We start from the raw sequence: 21731 nt of genomic DNA on the forward strand, positions 1-21731 counted from the left end.
AAAAAGTTTCTTAACCTTATTACATTTGTCAAGCTTCATTTGTAATTGAGAACATTTGTTTCACTGAAACATGTAAGTAGTTTCTTTTAATTATAAATATAATGTAATCAATGCATACCAAAGTCAGTGTATGTATATGTGGCCAGCTTTGGGTTCTTATGGACAGTGTATTTTCCATCCGAAGATGTTAATCCTGAAACACTTGTAGTGCTTGCAGAGTTTACAAGTGAAGTGTTGCTGTTTCCAAGGTCCAATGTTTTGTAATTTGAAATATCACAAAGTCAGACAAAGTTAGGCTAAATTAGACAGTCATACAAAGTCTGTTTATTTTTGTTTTATTTGTACATATTAACTTTACTTTGACAATATTACAATTAAAATTTTGAAAAATCAACTTGTTTTCATGTTACGTGTATAGCTAAACTATTATTTGACAGCTCTTGTTGAAGTTATCGCATTTCTCAAGAGTTAACTTGCAATATGTATGTAATTGAATTTGCTTCTTGTTTCTGCTGAATGAATATCACTGAGAAATAGCCTTATTTAAAACATTTATGGGAACATTTGGCATCTTGGAACTTAAATGATCATGGTTTCTTATTTATTAAGGTTTGTGACGTGACCACTCGACAGATTGCAGTGTACAATGGATTTATTTGAAGCATTCCAGGATTTGTCCAGTAACATTTTCCACTTTACCACCTGGAATGAGAGTCCTCAGGTAAGTGACCCATTTGACAGGCACATGAATCAATCCTGATCCTTATTCAGCTTCTGCTTGCAGCTGGCCATCATGATATTGATATGATAGTGTCCATACCTTCCAAGAAGCTTGTTAGTTCTGGATGGATGGACAACCTCTCCACCCCATAAATGAAATATAGGAAAAATCCCCCAACCCCCTTCCTAGTGTAAGTATTTAAAAATTTTAAACTGTCTCAAATATACTGGCCTGTTTTGAAACTGGATATGGGAAAAAGGTTGAAAATACTCAATATTTAATTTAATTATGAAATTTCATGTTAATAAAGTAATTTTATGGCTTAGATTTGAAGTACTTACACACAAGGAAAAAAAGATGTGTGACAAAGCATTAATATACTTCACATTTAATTTAATTGTTAATTGTGGAATTTCATGTTTATACAGTAAAATTATTGTCAAGATTTGAAGTACCTACATGTTAAAAAAGATTGTTCAGATTCACGTGTTTTCACATACCCTGTAATGCAGCCTAATTATTATATGATCATTTATGATTATTAACATGGGAGATTGTAATCCTCCAAAAAGCAAAATCTTGTTAAATACATCAAGGAAGGATTTATTGCAATGGATTAAAAGTATGTATAGGTATGCTTTGAAAGTGAGGTAACAAAGCATATGTACATGTTCAGATCGAAAGGATCATTAGGAAACTTAATCTCCTTTCCTGCTAAGGTGTATTATCTAACCGGCACACTTGATCATTTATCTAATCAAGGGGAGCCAACACAAAGTTTAAAAGGGCCCAAACTGACATAAAAAGACATACAAAGATCTCTACTAATATTGGTTTGAAAAGTTAAAAATGGGCTACACTTCGGATGGAATGGGGATTGTATCCTGTTTTATTTTTCATTTTTTGTTGTTGTTTCTGGAGACTTACTGACAGTTGAAAAATGTCACTGCATTCAACAGAAAACCTTATGAAAGCCTCAGCAGAGAATGACATACATTGAAACCTGTCTTGAAAGACCACCCCTTCTGCCTAATAGTCTCTCATGGCAGGTGGTCTCTCATAACAGGTCATAACACTATAATCAATAAATCTGTACATGGAGAACCTGGTCTCTCCAGATGGTCTCTCATAGCAGTGGTCTCTCAACTGTAGCGAGTTTTGCATCTTTACTTTTTGTATGTGATGACAAAGCAGACAGTTGGAAACATTTTGAGCACCAGACCAGTTGGGTATTAAACTTTCTACACAAGCAACTTCTGGCCTAAAAATTATGGCAAATTCTTTCATTTGGTGATTGTGCAGATATTGGCCAGGTAATTGATGTCAGACACACTCTGGTCTCTTGTTCCTTTCTGCATTAACATGTGTTTCCCAAATTTAATGATGATTGACTGCTGTAAAGACTTATTATTGCCCTACATGTTGCATGAATATTTTTTTAAATTGTTGTACCAGTTAAATTGTCTGGGCTCAAAAATGTTTACACAGGCCCTATCAATCAATCTATATCATGTCTACAATCATTTTGAAATGACAATTAACTAATTGGAATGTTCGTTGTTGAATATGTTACATACAGATTGTCTATGACTCCCATTTTGACAGACATGGTAAACACAGAAATGAATTGTTGTGTTGTTTGCCACCTGTGCAAAGAATTAAATATTAAATCCCCAGCTGTCTTTTTACTGGTATTCTTTATTTTAGAATTATTTGCTTCCTAAATTGCCTTCAAGAATGAATCACACATGAAAACATGAACAATAAACATGTTTTCCATTTTATATATATGGGGTAAAATCCAACTTCAAAGAAATATTGCCACTGTTAATATATTGGGTTGTTCCACTTGATCTTTTTTACCTGTGCAAATTAGCACAACAGGATCACCTACTGCATTCTTTAAATGCACTACACAAGTAATCGTCAGCCAATTAAGTAAACTGAATTTACTAACCTCTTTGCCATGTAATTGTTTTTGTTTAACCTGCCCAAAGCATAGCTCCAATTATGGCTGATTACTGTTTATACTTGCTTCATGTAACAGGCATATACTGAAGTGTTTACATTTTTGTTCTATTTTCATCAATTACTGAAAATTATATTTTTAAAACAGATTAATGCATTTTTTTGACAAGCCCAGTGAGTTCCTCACTTAGAATACAGGATGGGATGGATCTGAAATTAGAGAGTCCCGGGGCATCAGGCTATCAAAGTTTCTGAGCAATGCCAGAATCTTGTGTCATTATTGTGTCTTGTGTAGAGTAGTGACAACACAAGATGCTTGATAACGTTCTGATTAAGGGTTCAATATGCAGTTGCAAATGTTACCTAGTTTGTGAAAACCCTTTATTTTTTTATCATCCATTATGAGACCATATCTTGCAACATTAAATAAATATGGCGTTCTTTTTTTCCTTCTACTTATAAGATCATATTTTGTTTCAGCCAATGACGCTAATTTTTGACCGGATTGTAGAGGAGATCAAGCAGAGCATGCTGCAGATACGGAATATCCCTGGAACAGACCAGATGTCCTGTCAGCTTAACTCTCTTCTTAATGGTGTCATACTGGTCAGGAAGTCTCCATTCCATGTTTATATTTTACTTGAAAAGGTATGTAGAACATTGGGAAATATTTTTTTATTGTGTTTCTAATATGTAGTGATCCACCGAGCCATTATTTTTGTTTGATTTTGTAATTTAGATAATGACCACTAGTTAGTGTAGGAAATTTGGGAGTATGTATTGGTCAGTAAGAAATTTATCTCCCATTTGTATTCATTTTTATCAACATTAGTTTGATTTTTTCTGAATCAAGAAAAACATTGTATAAAAAATCATTAGTGCATACAATTTAAAATATGAGTGGTGGCTCATTTTGATATGTTGCTATCAAAAATATATAATCTTTGGACAGATTTTCTGAGTGTCTTGGTAAGATGTAAATTGAATGGATTATTGTCTTTACTTTTTTGTTGTTTTTATTTTGCCTGCAAGAAATGCACTGACAAGAGTTTACATAATTTATCCCTGTTAGTCTCTGCCATCCTCTGCATTAGTTTTCTCACCAGTTCTGGAATTTTGATTCCAACAATAATAAATTTTCACTTTCATTCAAACAAGATTGTTTTGTTGACATGCAGTTGTCATCACTCTCAAGGGTCATTGGTTGCATGAATAGTGCAGTGTTGCAACTCACCTGAGACAAGTAAGTTATCACAGTCCTTATGATTTGTCACATGGCTAAGAGAAAGTATTTAGCATGTTAATTTATACATCTGATGTCAATGCATTGTTCCATTTCTTTCTGTCCATGGTCAATTTTTGTGGTGAAATGTTTGTTTACATTTTGAGCAGATTGTTTCCTGGATTTGATGGTACTATTTACTGCTGTCATTAAATGTCACCAAACAGTAATAATCTTGTCATGGGCATGCAATAATTTATTGCCATGAATGTTGAAAGGTCAAGGTCATACTGGGCTTTTTTTTATGTATTAGACTTAAAAAAACCAAATTGACCATTATACAGTGAAAGGATGTAGATCCTACATTATACCTTAATCAACATTACCCCTAATTAATTTCCACCTAATTACAGTGCTTGAAAATTAATTATCTCAAGCTTTTGTATTTTTGGATGTATGCATTAAGGATGAAGGGAGATATATTACTGTTTGTATTTCAGGCAATGAAGGGGTTTCTTGACAGCTACACTGTGATGGCAGATGTTGCATTGTTGATGCACTACAGAGAATGTCACTTGCTGGTGCTAAAGGGGCTGCGAAACATGCAAATGTATGGACCTCGTTGGACAACAAGTCAGGTCACAAGGTTTGTTTTCATAGTCACACCTGCATTCCACATTGTAGGCACTGTCCATAAATGTAACTGTGAAGAAGAGATTAGAATGCATAATACTTTTAGAAGAAAGAGCAACTAGACTGTCAATAACCCACACAGTATGGTTTATGTGCCTTACAACTTATAATACATTGATTTCTGAAAAAGCCCTAATTTAAAAAAAATGACTCATTGATTTAACAGTCCATTCATGTGTAAAAAATTGTTCTCTCAAAAGCATGATATAACAGGACTGCAGACTGAATCTTATTCTACTATGCCTTTGCCAAATGCCGCCTTGGCAGTTTTCACCTGCTTTATTTTAAACACTAGGACCTTGAAAAATATAATAAAATGTATAAACTTCATTCCTTATAATCTGTAACCCATTGTCACTTGGGAGGGGTTACCTAACACTGTGTTGAATGTAAACAAGCCAGCACAAGTTAATTTCCCATTCTTAGAAAAGCATAGTGGAGCAGTGGGATCTTTGGACTGCACATACTTATGTATACATATGGTTAAACACAAGAATTTTTAATTTTTAATAATAATATTTTGCCACAAATAGGGTCAAAATTATGACAATTATTTTGATAGCACGCACAGTAATTCATGCACAGTAATTCATTTAAAGAATTGCAGCTCTGATGTACAAATTCATCAAAACAGACTCACCCACACAAATATAGATGCCATGATAGTATAGAAAGTCCCATTAAGACTATGAAATATGACTATTATGGTCAAAATAGAAACTAATCAATGAAATCATGATGTGGTGTAATTTAAAATCTCCACAAGGCCGTTTACCGGTATTTAAAAAAAATGGAAGAGGGGTGCAAACTACAAGGTGACTACTAATATAGTTTTTATATCTTTTTGTACAGATGTTTGATAGAGCATGACGATGATGCAAAGTACAAGATTGAATTAATAGATGTGCTGGTCTGCTGTGAGCTGATTAACATGGAAGAGTATGCCATGGAGCTTGCACAGCTGATGGAAGGTGGCAAGAATCTTAAGGCGGTCATGTTTGCCATGCAGCTTGTACAGTGCTACTGCATCGACAGGGAGATCAAAAGTTTTTTCACTGTGGTAAGCTAATAGAGTAGAAGGAATACATATATATATATATATATATATATTTTAATTCTTTAGTAACTGAATGTAGAGTCTTCAGATGTATTCCAAATTTGTTTTTCCCTAACTAGCGTTAAAAATTGTGAATAAGCTCCTAAGTAGATATACAATACATGAAATAGAATGAAAAACATTTATACTTTTGTGAGCAGGTTTATCTAGAGGTTTAAATTGTTTGCTTTCTTATTAGAACAGCCGAAAAGTCATAATTATGACACCCTTAAGATACAAAATGGTAAATTATGTAAGCACCTTGTACATGTATGTACTTCACTGAATTTACTTCCAACAACAAGTTTTGAATCAAAAAGTAAATACTTGCTCATATATCTGCTTGTCTTATCTTCAGATTGATTTAAGTTCCACAATTGAAACCCTGACACGGATTTCTGCAAACCCAAGTGAGGCACCAGAAGGGTAAGTGTACTTTCTGAATTTTCTACTATACCATCATTATTAGCCCAACTTTTTTAAACATTCAATGAGCTTATGGTATTATTCTGTGACTTTATTATTGACACAACTTGTAAAACAACAATATGGAGAACATCTTTTTAAATTTCTTCGTAACAGCTGTGCTGATTCTGATAAAACTTAATTGGCTCATCTCTTACCCCATACTTCTGAACAGCTTCAATAAGACTAGATTCCTTGGAAACCATATATCACTGTTTCAAAATGACTGAGCCAGTCAGAATTGGCATAAAATTTTAACAAGACATGAACTATCAAATATTTTGTTCTGTGGTGGCTAAGGGTGAAATGATTCATCAATATATTGATCGATGCATCAATACTTTTTCTGAAACAATACACATATCAATACAAGAGACATAAAATTGATTCAGAATGATACCATATGCATGTTGTTTTGTCTTCATGAATAATTATTAGTTGCCTTGTTATTCTGTAAAAAAAATCCATCTGAAACAGCATTTCAGTCACATGGTTTGTAATCTGGTTCCTACTCCCCATTCCATGCTAATTATCTTAACCCAGAAATATGCTCAGCGTACATTCCAAATGTGTTCCTGATATATAATGAAGTACCACTTTCACACAAAGTTTCTACTTTGAATTGTATCTCGACTCCTTTGGTCAATTTGAAAGCTATACATAAAAAAACTTGGAGGTATAATTTGCTAAAGAACTCCCTTACTTTACGATGGAAAATAACTTTTCATTTACTCTATTAACTCAAGAGAGCATCTATGACATCAAGCATCACCCAGCTGCAGTAATTTTTGAATAATTTGATTTTGTAAGAATCATTCAGTTACAATTTCTGAACAGGAAGCATTCCCATTTCTCACTAATAAGACAATATCTGTACTCCTTGCAGCCTTACCACACTGATAGAAAACCTGTACCAAAGTAATTGGAGTTTGGGCATACCGGATGAACTGCACAGAGACCCCAATGCCTTGATGCAGTCCAGTCTTTTACAGGCTCGCAGGATGAATGACCCCCCAGGGCTGCATGGAAAGACACAATTCCTGCTATTGGAATGGATCAACATGCTACACTGGCTACCTGATAGAGAAAATCGCCTGGCTTTTGCAACGTTCTTGCGAAAGGTACAGTATATTAAGTCTATATTTTGAAAATTAGCAATTCATTTTGAAATTGGAAGCTATATAATTTGCAAACAATGAATTGTTTTGTGAAATTTAGTGATTTTGATTCTTATATTTTTCCTGCTTGTGGAATTTTAAAACTCACTTTATATTCAAATTCATTTTAGTTTATTAACAATGCTTTTTACTTGTACAATTTACAGGCAGATCAGCTTGGAATATTACAAACAGATGACCTTATCTCCCGCTTTTTCCGTCTGTGTATAGAGATTTGTGTGGGCTTCTGTAACAGCGAACTATGTCAACGGTACCGTAGCTCAAGTAGCATCAGGACTAAATGTTGCTTCATATGGGATGCTTGTGCCCGTTTGTTAGCTATGCTGATCAAGCACTCGGGAGGCATTGCAAACACTGTTACCAAGATCAATATGCTGAATAAGGTAAAGCTTTAGGTATTTATAATTAAACATACTTGGGACCCAGGGATGATACAACACTCATCTGTGTAATTTTTGATAATTTTCATCCATATTTTAAAGAAAAGAAACTGCCTTGACATAGTAACTGCATCTGCTCATGGTAGTTGAGTTTTCCAGATAAAGTTAAAGGGTTGAGCAATAAGCAGTTGATCAATTGAATCTTGATGCAAAAACTTGTATACAATTACCCCAGCCTTAAAAAAATTAAGTTTAGCCATAAATATCTGTCTATTTCTGCAGTGCAAATGGCAGCTGTAAAGTTATGTGAGTGGTATGATTTTGCATAACGAAGGATGCTGTTGTTTTAAAACTGTGAAGGGTATGTTTTCTGATAGTATTTTCAATAACCTGATCTTTCAAACAGTACTGAAGCAGTTATTGGTTTTATTTAGGCATGTTGGTTCCATAATGTCAAAATATTTTTCTACATGACTTACAATTTAAGTCTGCCAAGAGGGAACACTTTTTATTAAAGTTGCTTAAAAAACTGTTCTTTACTCAACATAGCCATTCAGGTTCAGTTACTGCTGTGCTGATGCATGTGTTGAAAGTTTATATTGACATAACTTGTACAGAACCAAGTATCTGCTTCATCCCAAAGCAAACTTAAGGTCTTTATGGTTTTAAACTTTTGTTTCCAGGTGCTAGGTATTGTGGCTGGAGTGTTACTACGAGATCTTGAGGCCATCCAGACATCATTTTGGCAGGTGCCATACCACAAAATCTTGATTGGGCTTTTGATAGAACTCAATGCTGCAGATCCTATCCTTGAAAGCATCAACTTGCAAGTGCTTACTACCTTCTGGTACGTGTTTCCTTTTTTATTCTAGGAAAATTGTTGATTTCATTTTCACCAAATATGACTGCATAGATTTGATGTCTTTTTGTACTCTCACCACTTTGTATTTATTGCCACATTTGATTAATTTGAGGAAGATAATTTAATTCTCTATTACCAAGTTGTCTAACAATTTTTTCCATCAATGCAAACACCATCAATGCTTATGACCATTTGAAGAGATTAACATCAGTACAAACCATCATTTCAGATGGCTTCTTGAAGTGATTTACATCAATGCAAATATTATCATTTGAGATGGCTTTTTGCAGTGATTAACATCAATTCAAAAACCATTTCAGTGGGCCTTTTGAAGTGATTGTCATTGACATCAATGCAAAGACCATGTCAGTGGGTCTTTTTAAGTGATTGACACTGTCAATGCAAAGACCATGTCAGTGGGTCTTTTTAAGTGATTGACACTGTCAAGTGGGTCTATGGATGTGAATGTCATCAATGTAATGCTGAACATATCCTTCAGCTTTTGTTATCATGTTTATGGGGGTGGGGGTGGGGGGGTGGGGGCAGGTTCTCCAAATATGTTGATGGATCTCAAAGTTCTATAATTTGCATGGATATCTTATTTGTTCTCACTGGACCATAAGTCTGTTAATGACTGTTACAGCTGTGTGTATGCATATATAAATACAGTTAAGAGGTGCATAGGCCATTCTGGATGATGTCATGCTAGAATTCTGAATAAGATTACTTATGGGTGGACATTTCTTAAAATTAAGATCATTTAGGTCATGGTTGAGGCAGTAAATATTGATGAAACCTTGAGTATTTGCAAGATGGTATTTTGGTGAGCTTATATGCAAGATGATACTTTGGTAAACTCGTATGCAAGACAGTTCATTTAATTTTTTTTAAAGAAATATCACCCTATATATTTGTAGGATCTGTAGATCTTGTTTCATTTTTTACTTTCCAGCAACTTGTTACATGTTTTGAAGCCTACTAATGCCCCAGGATTTGCCACAGCCTGGATGGATATTATGTCACACAGGGTCTTCATGGACAGAATGTTTGTTTACACTTCAGAACAGAAGGTATGGTCCCATTTTACCCAGATTTTTCCAAAAGTGTTTGTTCAGCGTGTATTTTACCATTCATGTAATGTAAAGGGAACTATGCTTAAAATCTTAATAATTTTGTTGATTTCCATATCTGGGATAAAAAATGTCTTTTCCTATCAAATCACCAGGCAGTGACTTACATCTACAAACAATCCATTCCTTAACATCTCTGCCAACTCCAAATGAAAATTAAACATTGGATTGGCTACATGGTTGGACTGTATGAGAGTATGTCACATCCTTTTTTTCAGAGACTGGATGGGTCCAAAGATTTATGAAAAAAGTTATTTTGTGGTCCTTTTGAAAATTACTTTTGTTCTCAGAAAAATTTGCAAATCACAGACCAGTAAGTTTGTATGAAAGTGGGTAAGGGATTCTATTTTAATTTATGGTAAATTACTCTAAATCCAGAGGAAATATGTGTGAACTTGCATGAGAATGATATTGTATGGATTGTTAAAGCTGAAATACTTAAAAATACATAAATGATATGGCATCTATATTATCACAGATATTGATACGGATAAAAAAACTTTGCTTGTCTTTCCTTTGTTTCAGTGAAATGTTTTCAGTCATTATAGATCTGAGAAGTGATATGAAAAGCATGGTTCAATATTATGTAGTGGTTTCATTTAGGATGTGATCTGATTTACATTTTCAGATTTGGAGTATCTATGCCCAGTTATTCATTGATCTCTTCAAGTTCATGTCTTCATTGCTCAGGACCACCTGGCGTGTAAACCCATCAGTTAGGCTGCACAAGGTAAGCATTGCTAACTATGGATTTGTTGCAATTCTTTATTTGAAAAATTAGTATAGTTACATAGATCATATTATTTGAGGTCTTTAAACCTTGATCTCAGAGATCTATTGCAATTCTTTCTTTGTATAGTTATATAGATCATATTATTTGAGGTCTTTAAATCTTGATCTCAGATCTGTTGCAATTCTTTCTTTGTATAGTTACATAGATCATATTATTTGAGGTCTTTAAACCTCGATCTCAGATCTGTTACAATTCTTTCTTTGTATAGTTATATAGATCATATTATTTGAGGTCTTTAAACCTTGATCTCAGATCTGTTGCAATTCTTTCTTTGTATAGTTATATAGATCATATTATTTGAGGTCTTTAAACCTTGATCTCAGATCTGTTGCAATTCTTTCTTTGTATAGTTACATAGATCATATTATTTGAGGTCTTTAAACCTTGATCTCAGATCTGTTGCAATTCTTTCTTTGTATAGTTATATAGATCATATTATTTGAGGTCTTTAAACCTTGATCTCAGATCTGTTGCAATTCTTTCTTTGTATAGTTATATAGATCATATTATTTGAGGTCTTTAAACCTTGATCTCAGATCTGTTGCAATTCTTTCTTTGTATAGTTATATAGATCATATTATTTGAGGTCTTTAAACCTTGATCTCAGATCTGTTGCAATTCTTTCTTTGTATAGTTATATAGACCATATTATTTGAGGTTTCAGACATAAGCTTTATAATCCCTTTCAAAGCATTTTTAACTGGATGCCAGATTTAAAGAATCGATGGACAGATTGATTGCCTTCATATTTTTCAAGCAATTAATTGAATTCGATCTCAATAGACCATGTTTGATATACAATAACTAAATATCATCTTTTTGCAGACTATGGTAACAATGTTGCTAGGCCTTCATGACTTCCCAAAGTTTCTATGTGATCATCATAACAAATTCTGTGATGCCATATCGCCATACTGCAATGAGATGCGTGACTTAATCTTGAGTACCGCTTCACGTAACGTACCTGTGCCAGATCCATATACACCTGACCTGAATGTTGACATGCTACCAGAAATAGCACGCCCTCCACGCATTAGCACTAGCTATACAAGCATGATCCAGTCAGCACCTTTCAAAAAGGTAAGGAATCTTCATTCACAGTTCTCTCTGGTTTATAGATATTCATGAAAAATTGCATATGCGACAGCTAATGAGGCTAGACTTTCTCTTTAATAAATATGTTATATATTTCTTGAAAAACAAATTGTATGCACCAGTTTTTCAGCAACTTTTTTCACAATGTATGAATTTTTTTCCTGTGTGTTCTTGAGAATTATCTGTACTGTTGTAACAAAAAAACCTCTTGATTAAATTGGTTAATAACAAGAAGGATTATAGTTTTTGTATGCATCACAATTTGTTTGTACTTCTACTGATTTCAGTAATGGAAATCTTTAATGTTAATGTAATAAAAATGTGCACAGAACATTAATTTATAATTTATAACCTGACTAACCAGAGTGCCCCTAACACTCATGGTCTAAATACATATTTCAGTCTTAACTGAATTTCCATGCTAACAGAACACCCGATATTGCATATACTATGGGCGAGTCTATTTTCCTCAGACAACAGAGTGACATAGTTCATCCAATTCATTTAACTGCTTGATTATTTCATCAATTACCTTGAAGTTGAGAGTTATATCCCTTTGTATACATGTACACAAAAATTACATCACTTGTTAAATCCACATGAAAGGTAAATTTGTTTTTTGTTACTCTTTTCCTTTGTTTGATTTGACATTGTAAATATATTTGTCATGACCCCTACTGGTATTAGGGTTCCCCTGTTCATAATCAGATTTGAAATTATAAATCAATGAATGAAATGACTAAATTTTGTGCATCTTTTATCTCATGTATGCTTTTCTTGTTTAAATTGTTGGGGAGGGGGAGACAAATAAATGGGGAGGTATATTCAGATTCTAATTTTTATTTGTTTCTAGCTTCTATCAATTGTCCTTACAGATATAACAGCTGTGTGATTGTTTACTTAACACAGCAATCTAAATTCCATTAAATATTGTGAAACATTGTGTAGAAAAGCAGTGGCATAAATGAACTGAATAAAAAATACATGCTGTTCTTGTTCACAGGATTTGGATTTATATCTGAGAAGAGAATCTCCTGGAGTAACCTTCCCTTCTAACCTCATAAGGAATCTTAAGGTGAGCATTAATATAACTGACTCCATTATTTGGAATCCACCAATTACAAAATGTGTTTGTATGATTATGTGTTTTATCATTGCATTCCATACAGAAACCCATTGGGGGGCCCCGAGTGGTCTAAAGTGCTCTCCGTCACAGATCACTGCCATCTCACCTCTGTCTGCGTAGGTTCGAGTCTCGGGCTCAGCCAATGTGGATAAGTGAGAAAGCTTGCCGGTAGCTTCTCGTGGGTCTGTGTTTTTTTCCAAGGTTTTCCCATGTTGTTCCTTTGCCATTAATACTGGCCGCCATGTATAGCCTATCTTGTTCTGAAAAATGGCGTTAAACCGTACAACAATAACAATAACAACAGAAACCCATTGTAAGATAATTGCCTCTCTGGGATCATAATTTTATTTTCTATAGCAAAGTAAGACAGAAAGGTAGGTCTTTTGTTATGTGCTTATTTATTAACATGCATCAACAGTTTAGGTTTCATGTGAACATTTTTTATTGATTATAAGTCATACAGAATATATTACAGGAATTTTTTTTACAGTATGATTTTTCCCGTGACTTGGTGATAATGTCTGGCAATGGTTAGCACCACTGCCATGTCCAGCCATTTTAGAGTTACACACAATCTGTAGATTCAGATGTTGTTTCTCGTGTCATGGGTCAGCCATGTATGAATATGTTATTGTCTTCATCCTTTTAAACTTTGGTTGTGTTGTCCTGCAGGTGGCATAGCGCCCTCACCTTTGGCTCTGGCACCTGTATTCAACCACAACATGGTATAGCATAATAATGCCCTCAGGAGAAAGCAATAAAAAAAATAATTTTCATACAGATATAGTTTCCTTTCACAATGCTATGTTTTTGTTTCAGTCAAATGAAGTCTCCGGCTACAGCTGTTACAATGTCCCATTGATCAATGCACTTGTGCTTTATGTGGGAACTCAGGCCAGTGAGTGCATCAACAGCAAAGGTCTGGCACCCAGCATGAGCACCATCGCAGACTCCAAATACACAGAATTCTTTGATGATCTTGTATCTCAATTAGATACAATGGGTATGTATTTTCATCATTGTCTTTGTTAATATATAGGTGTAACATATTTTCACAAGTTGTACTTAGCAAACAAGATTAGCAAGATTCCCACTGTCCCTGTCTATTGTCTAGCAAGAGCTTTGTCACCAAGAGAATGTGAAACTACTTTATGCATAGGATTCCAGTTGTTGGTGAACAGTTTGCTTATATTTGAAAGTGTGCATACCATTGCCTTTTTTTCTTCCTGTAAACGTGCAATCATAATAAATTTTGATCCACATCCCAAGGATTCCATGAGGGAAAATTGCTCACACACAGTATTTGATGACTCAACAACTCTCCTTCACTATCCATTACTTTATGTTCAGAATATTGTTGCAAGCTACAGTCATCTCAGGTGTAACTTTTCAATAAATGTTTTGCCTTCCTCTGCCAGCTGTATTTAAGAGACTGCAGTACATATTCTACTATAGTGATTGGTTCCTTTCCATAAAGAATTTCATATTGGTTCCTAGTTCATGTTTTGATAGTAAAAGTATTTGCAAAACAAATTGCGAAAAAGCATCCTACTGACCTTGACTTCTTGACCTATTGCTCTAAAGCAGATGTCACATGAGTAATCTCAGTCCCGCATGGATCATGGCAGTATGTCTGTTAGTATTTGACTTAGCATGCATACGAATTTCCTGGTTTCTCCTTAATGATTTAGAACAGTTCCTGGTTAGACAAAAATGATTAAAATTGAAGAATTTCCTGATGATTTCATGTATGAAGGAGATTCATGGACACCTAAGACAAAGGGACAAAATTTCACATGTATGTTTTTCTCAGTTACTATTGTTAAAGTAAAAAAATATGTGGCCACTTATTACTTTTTCTGCATTCTTTTGCTTTCAGTTATAGTTTACTTACAATTTGAACTTTTCCCCCAGGTTGTTATTTGTTCCTTGCTGCCATCTGTAACCAGCTCATATACCCAAACAGCCACACACACTACTTCAGCTTCCTGCTGCAGCACTTGTTTAATACCACCACGAAAGAGGAAATCCATAAAGAAATTACCAGGCAAGTACTCCAAAAACTACTGTCAATTTTTCTTGTATCATTGAATCTAAATGCAATCTTTATTAGAAATTGTCAGAAAGATGATGAAATAATTTAGACAGGATTATTGGAGGGTCAACAAGTCAAACATGCATTTTATAGTATTCATTGAGGATGGAAATGTACAGAAAGAAGCATAGGGAAATGTACAGAAAGAAGCATAGGGAAATGTACAGAAAGAAGCATAGGGAAATATTTATGACACAGATGTTAAGTTCACCTGGCCAGAAGCTCAAGGAATGACCTTAAATTTAGTGTATGTAATGTGTGCATCATCAACAATTTATTGCTGGAGTCTGTTTCTTATTCAATTGAAATGAATTGTGGAATATAGGTTTATACCATCAAAATCTCACATGTGTTCATTAATGACCATAATCCATGAATATTATTGTGATCTTACATCTGATTGGCTAACCTTGTTCATTCAAAACACCACATTTTTGATCTAATTGTGGTCAAATATTCCAAAATCCACCCATATTAGGTGATGTATCAAATTGGTAGAATTCATCACTAAGGTCATATTTGTGATGGCATTTTTATGTAATATGGAATACATGAATGATATCAGGTGGGTTCAGTAATGAGCAGAATCTAATGAAACTAATCTTGCATCTGACTGGCTGAGCTTGTTACCCTACTGGAAAAAAAATCTGATATAAATTTGATTAAACGTGCAGTGTGGTTTTATATCACCAAGATCAGCAATGGGCAAATCTGCATACAGTTGGCTGGGCTTATTGCCTCACTAGGTACTTTTTACCACTATGAGGCTGAATTTTAGGTATGATTTTCATCAGACTTGGAATATATCCCAGTCTTATCAAGTCTCAGACAAGTTTGATAATGAATGAAATCCACACACAAATGAGGTGATCTTGTCCAGTTTGAAATATAAGATTATATCATTGAGATCTTGGATAATTTCAATAACGAGTGAAGTCCATTGATATATGAATGAGATAATGTTGTATATTACTGGATGACCTTATTACCACCATGGAGGATGGATTTATAATTCGATTTGATACAAACTTGGAGGGTATGCTTATATTATCAAGATCTTTTGCATGTTTGTAATGATTGACATTCATGAATATTAATGAGTTAATCTTGCATCTGATTGGCTGAGCTTATTACCATTATGGAAACCATATTTTTGATCCGAATTTGATCAAACTTGACATTGGCTTATTCCATCTTGGATGAGTTTGATAATATGTAAGGTCTTTTAATGATCTAATCTTACAACTGATAGACTGAGCCACTCTAAAAAAATATTTGTACTTGATTTTTATCAAACTGAATGTATGCTTCAGTGCATATTAATGGGAGTCTTGGCCATGAACAAGAAAATATTACGCCTTCAACTTTAGAAAGAATCTAGATCAGGATGTCCTAAAAGTTTACATAATATGAATTCTTATACAGTTTTGAAACAGTGGAGTTATGTAAGCCAAGTAAATAATATGCCCACTTGGGTGTCTTGTTTATATATATTACATATGTGCCAGGTAGATACAGTACAGTTATCCACTGACTTATGTGATTTTAACTTCATTGATTTCCATGAGTTCATATTTGAATCAGGTTGTCTGCCTTTGCATGATGTTAAATAATATCTCCATTCTTTTCTAACAGAGTAGTACTGGAGAGGATGGCAGTTAAGCGCCAGTATTCATGGGGCCTGCTTATCACGGCCATTGAGCTCATGAAGAACCCCATCTTCAAGTCCTTGGGTCATGACTATATCTCATCTCCAGAAATAGAAACGTGAGTACATAACAATAGATTGGTTACATGTGTGTGATATCGTGAGATTTTTAAGTAATGGCCTAGGCAGTATTATAAAATTGTCAGTTGACTAATAATGTGTCATAAAGGTCATTTGTCAGTGAGAAAGGCTATGAAGTAATATTTGTCTACACTACAGTGACATGATACTCGATGATGTAATCTTTGTCTGTGATACAGTTCCATGATACTCCATGATGTAATCTTTGTCTGTGATACAGTTCCATCATACTCCATGTTGTTGTGGGGTTTTAACGCCATTTTTCAGCACGATAGGCTATACACGGCGGCCAGTATTAATGGTGGAGGAAGAACCCGGGAAAACCCGGAAAGAACCACCAACCCACGAGAAGCTACTGGCAAGCTTTCTCACATGCCCACATTGGCTGAATCTTAGACTCGAACCGCCGCAGGCAGAGGTGAGATGGCAGTGATCCGTAACGAAGAGCGCTTTAGACCACTCGGCCACTCGGGGCCCCCCATACTCCATGTAGTAATCTTTGTCTACACAACAGTTCCATCATACTCCATGATGTAATCTGTCTCTGATACAGTTACATGATACTCCATGATGTAATCTGTCTCTGATACAGTTACATCATACTCCATGAAGTAATCTTTCTGTGATACAGTTACAGCATACTCCATGAAGTAATCTGTGTCTATACTACAGTTACGTTATTCTCCATGAAGTAATCTGTGTCTATACTACAGTTACAGCATACTCCATGAAGTAATCTTTGTCTATAATACAGTTACATCATTCTCCATGAAGTAATCTGTGTCTGTACTACAGTTACATCATACTCCATGAATTAATCTTTGTCTGCACAAGTTACATCATATGGCATGATGTAATCTTTGTCTACATTACAATTGCAAACTAGTTCTACTTTTGATTAGTTGACTTCTGTTTGCATTTGAAATGCTCAGTACCTAGAAGGATTTTAGTTTCATAATAGCTGCTACCTTGAAATTTTGATCACTTACTACCTTAAAATCTACTTTTTTTGCATTCCTTTGTTGCTTCATATTGACAAAGGTCTATATACTTGTAATAAATTTATGAACATATTTAGCATCATTGGTCAAAAATGAGAAGAACTTACTCTGTGGCATGTTGTCCCATTTCTGTCCATCAGCTGGCACATTTGTTGTCTCTACTCCTAATAAACCATATGTGTGTGATTTGGAATTTTTAACATAGCTTTAACAATGTTGGCAGTGTGGCAGTTTATAGTGATGTCTAGTACTGGGGCATCATGCTGCATGCTGATGTCCCACCCAGTCACTTTATCCTGACACCAGGCTGACCAGTCCTAACACTAACCTGTTTCTGCTGAGCGCCTTGCGAGGTAGCTGTTATTACCATTTTTATAAGTCTTTGGTATGACTCGGCTGGGGATTGAACCCATGGCCTCCCACATCCATGGCAGATGCTGTAACCACTAGGCCACCAGAGCAGTAATAAACCAAAGGGATTGCCATGAAACTTTACACACACATTTCCCCAGGTTAAAATTTTCCTTATAATAAATTGGCACACTTCAGACATTCAGTATCACTGCCAAAGTGGCCATCTTGAAATTTTTCTTATCACTACTTTTCCTGACTGGATGGTCTTATAACTAACTATAAGGTTTTCACCCCCAAAAAAGTGAAAGTGATGTCGATGTGATAGCGTGCAAGAATTAAACACATGGTGCATTTTAGATCCTACGATCATATCAACTCAGGTTATCTGTTGCTGTGCTAATAAACAAAACTAAACATAGCCAGTTTGACCCTGAACATCTGGAAAATGCCAGGTTTCCCCTTTTTTTTAAATTATGGACTTGATCAAACTTATGGTGTGGGCAGTATCTTAAATAGATTCACAAATCTTCTATCCATCAAATTCCATGGCAATTATTTTTGTACTGAACTTTATATGAATGTGTTAAATGAAAATATATTTTTTTTTTTTAACTAGGCTGGTTCACATTTGGCTTTGAAGTTGCATCACTTGCCATATGTACAAAGTGTATGGCATATTATGTTTAATGTTTGATATTTCCTATTTTTTTTGCAGATTGTACGATTATGTGGCCCAATTAGAGCAGCGAGAATCAAATCCTACCATACATGTACCAGAGTCTGCTGAGATACATGAAGAAAGATAGTGCTAGAAGTTTTAGTGGCATTGTTTGATGAGAACTAGTTGTGCACATTGTAAGAAATAATTGTATGGGCTTAAAGCCAAAATTTATAAATGTAAACAAATGTATTTTCATTAGGCATATATGTCATGATAATTGATTTAATGCTATGTGTTTCTGAGGGGTCCAGATTTATAATAAATTCATGGATGGATATTTCAGCATTTATACACACAACTGTTATTTTTCACCTGAAAAGATGTCCTGTACTTTCTAAAAATATTTTAGATCTGTTAAACACATGCATGTTTTTCATTTCATTCAAATTTAAGAATTGCGAAGCATGAATGGAGATCTGAGTCGAAAATGTCTTGAACGTCTTTTTGGGTCAGTTCCTTTCATGAAAATTTCATTCATTATTAAATCTAATATTTTGTACTTTTTGTCCATCTTCCTACAGAGTACTTCATAATTTAATTTTGGTTTATACCATTAAGTATCATACCATATTTAATCCCAGCATCATGAGAGGATATATATATTAAAGTCATGAAATCTTAGCATTCATTGGAACATGAGAGTTATTGTTTACAGGGCTACAAGTGCCGGTGTCAAATGAATGTGGTTTGATTATCCTTGTAAGTTTTCCATTATTACCAATATTTCTTTGTGCTACATTGAATAATATTATTTACCAATGACTGATTTTGGTAATGACAAAATAATATTGGCAATGTAGGAGTTGTGTGTAAGGCTTTGAAAGAATAAATTTGGCTTGTGAAAAATTCAGATATATTGGATTTTTTGAAACTTTTTTCTGTATCAGATCAGTTTTGTGCTTTCTTCATTTGTACAGAAAAACTGATAAATATTTTGCAGTTTCAGGTCGGTCTTATTAGGTTATTAGTGTATGTTTAAACATTTTCATAAAACAAAGTATGCCATATTGAACAAGTTTAATTTCATGTTTAAAAATCTGTAAAATGAAACAAAATGGCCACAAATCCTTTCACAGAGATTGACAAATTGTGCTCAGAGACAGAATCCTGTGTCTTATCAGTGGTATTTTTGTTAGGGAGAGCAATAGTCATATCTTTTAGCGTTTGCAATGGATTACTAAATTTGAGCTAGGTAACTAGGCATTGTCATGGTTGGTGCAAGACACAATGTGATTTTGAAATTTGTCAGATTTTGGTTAGTATTTATTTTATTTGAAAAGTCCCTGCCACATTATCTCTCATATTGGTGACATCATGACTCTTACATATAACTGTTGTTTGCATATTGTTGATAAACACTATAGATTTATATCAAAATATTTTTCATTGTGGTTTTTAATGTTTTTCTTCCTTGCTGAAAATGCTCAGAAGCCACTGAATAACCTAGCTATTTGTCAACATTGTATTATAGTTAGTGTAATTTATAAGATTTTATAGCAGTTTTTGAATTTATCAGCTGCACTGGATATGCATGTTTTACTGATTAGAAATATTTTCTCTGTATATATCAATGTTTCCATTACTAGAAAAGAATGATTTTGACAAACGTAAAATTTTGTAATGGCTTACCTACGGTCCACTCAGTCTGAAGGCCTCAGCAGGGCCTTAGTAATGTTATGTTGTTTTAATGTCGTAGTGCAAAACAAAGGTTGATGATATATCCCATATGGATGCTTTATTTATAACTGGTATCTATGAAGTCCACCATTTTTACATATTTTGTAATAAAATAAGATTATTGCTATCCATGTCTTTGTAGTTTATTTCAAGGCGATTCACACGTTTTATTTCTTTGCCATGAAAAAGGTTTTCATCCATTCTGATAAATAGATGGAATGTTTGTAACAAAAAATAGTATGACACGTCTGGTGGCTTAGTTATCGATTGGTTGTACCAGCAATCTTTTATGACAGTTCCTGATGTTTTACTACCAAATTAACTTGTGTGGTCAGTGTTTACAGGTAATTTTCGGGTATAGCTGTACTAACTTCTGGAAGTAATAATTTCATAAAGTGAGTGTATCATCAAGTTGGCACATAATTTCTTATAATCGTGTAATATTTTAATGCATTGTCTGCAGTGAATTTCATCAATTACAAATGATAATTGATCAATGCTAAATTTTATATTCACGTTTGCAGTTGTCGTCAAAGATTGTTTTTAACAAAATATTTTCCACAGTTTAGCAAGCGCCCTCATATGGGTTTGGCTTGGTGTTTTACGACACAATGTGTCATGATATGTCATTGTCTTTAGTGAAAGATAATTGCTTTACACAGGGATACTGTGGTAGCTGATCTGATGGTATACTTTTCACCCATGTCCTCCTGATTGTATATCCTGCATGCAAACCAATGAGCCATCACAGCTGTCTGCAGTCACAGAACTTGATATGCATGCATATGCTGGACAGCAAAATTAGGTCATGGTAGACTGCTGTTTGTGGCTCATAGTTTTAATTATCCCTGCCATGAAAAAGATTTACATCGATTCTGGAATGTTTTTAACAGAAAATAGTATGACACAACTGGTGGTTTAGTTATCAATTGGTTGTACTAGTAATCTTTTATGACAGTTCCTGATGTTTTACTACCAAATTAACTTGTGTGGTCAGGGTTTACAGGTAATTTTGGGGTATAGCTGTACTAGCTTCTGGAAGTAATTTCAGAAAGTGAGTGTATCTTCAAGCTGGCACATAATTTCTTATAATTGTGGAATATTTTAATGCATTGCCTGCAGTGAATTTCATCAATTGCAAATGATAGTTGATCAATGGTAAATTTTATATTCAAATTTACAGTTGTCGTTAAAAAAAAATTGGTTTTAACAAGAAAAAATCCACAGTTTAGCAAGCTCTCTTATATTATTTTGGGTAGACTGTTGTTGTGGCTCATAGTTTAGATTACCCTTCCAGTGAAGTTTGCAGGGAATGTAGAAATGGGTTACATTCAGCTGTCACTTAAGTCCATAACTTGAAAATTG

At 34.3% G+C, this 21731-nt stretch overlaps 1 protein-coding gene across 1 annotated transcript; it reads left to right on the plus strand.

The window, feature by feature from the left end:
• Positions 1-646: 646 nt before the first annotated feature.
• Positions 647-18774, plus strand: LOC149785126 (CCR4-NOT transcription complex subunit 1-like). The gene is made up of 16 exons (XM_089931275.1): positions 647-721; positions 3170-3337; positions 4412-4557; positions 5457-5664; positions 6059-6126; positions 7052-7286; positions 7490-7726; positions 8407-8570; positions 9538-9655; positions 10344-10445; positions 11334-11588; positions 12607-12678; positions 13549-13732; positions 14644-14776; positions 16460-16591; positions 18684-18774. The coding sequence occupies exons 1-16, from the start codon at positions 647-649 to the stop codon at positions 18772-18774; spliced, it is 2388 nt and encodes a 795-aa protein (XP_089787401.1).
• Positions 18775-21731: the final 2957 nt, after the last annotated feature.

Source organism: Sinohyriopsis cumingii, chromosome 13 (genome assembly GCF_028554795.1).
Source record: "Sinohyriopsis cumingii isolate HCF-2022 chromosome 13, ASM2855479v2, whole genome shotgun sequence".
Taxonomy (NCBI): domain Eukaryota; kingdom Metazoa; phylum Mollusca; class Bivalvia; order Unionida; family Unionidae; genus Sinohyriopsis; species Sinohyriopsis cumingii.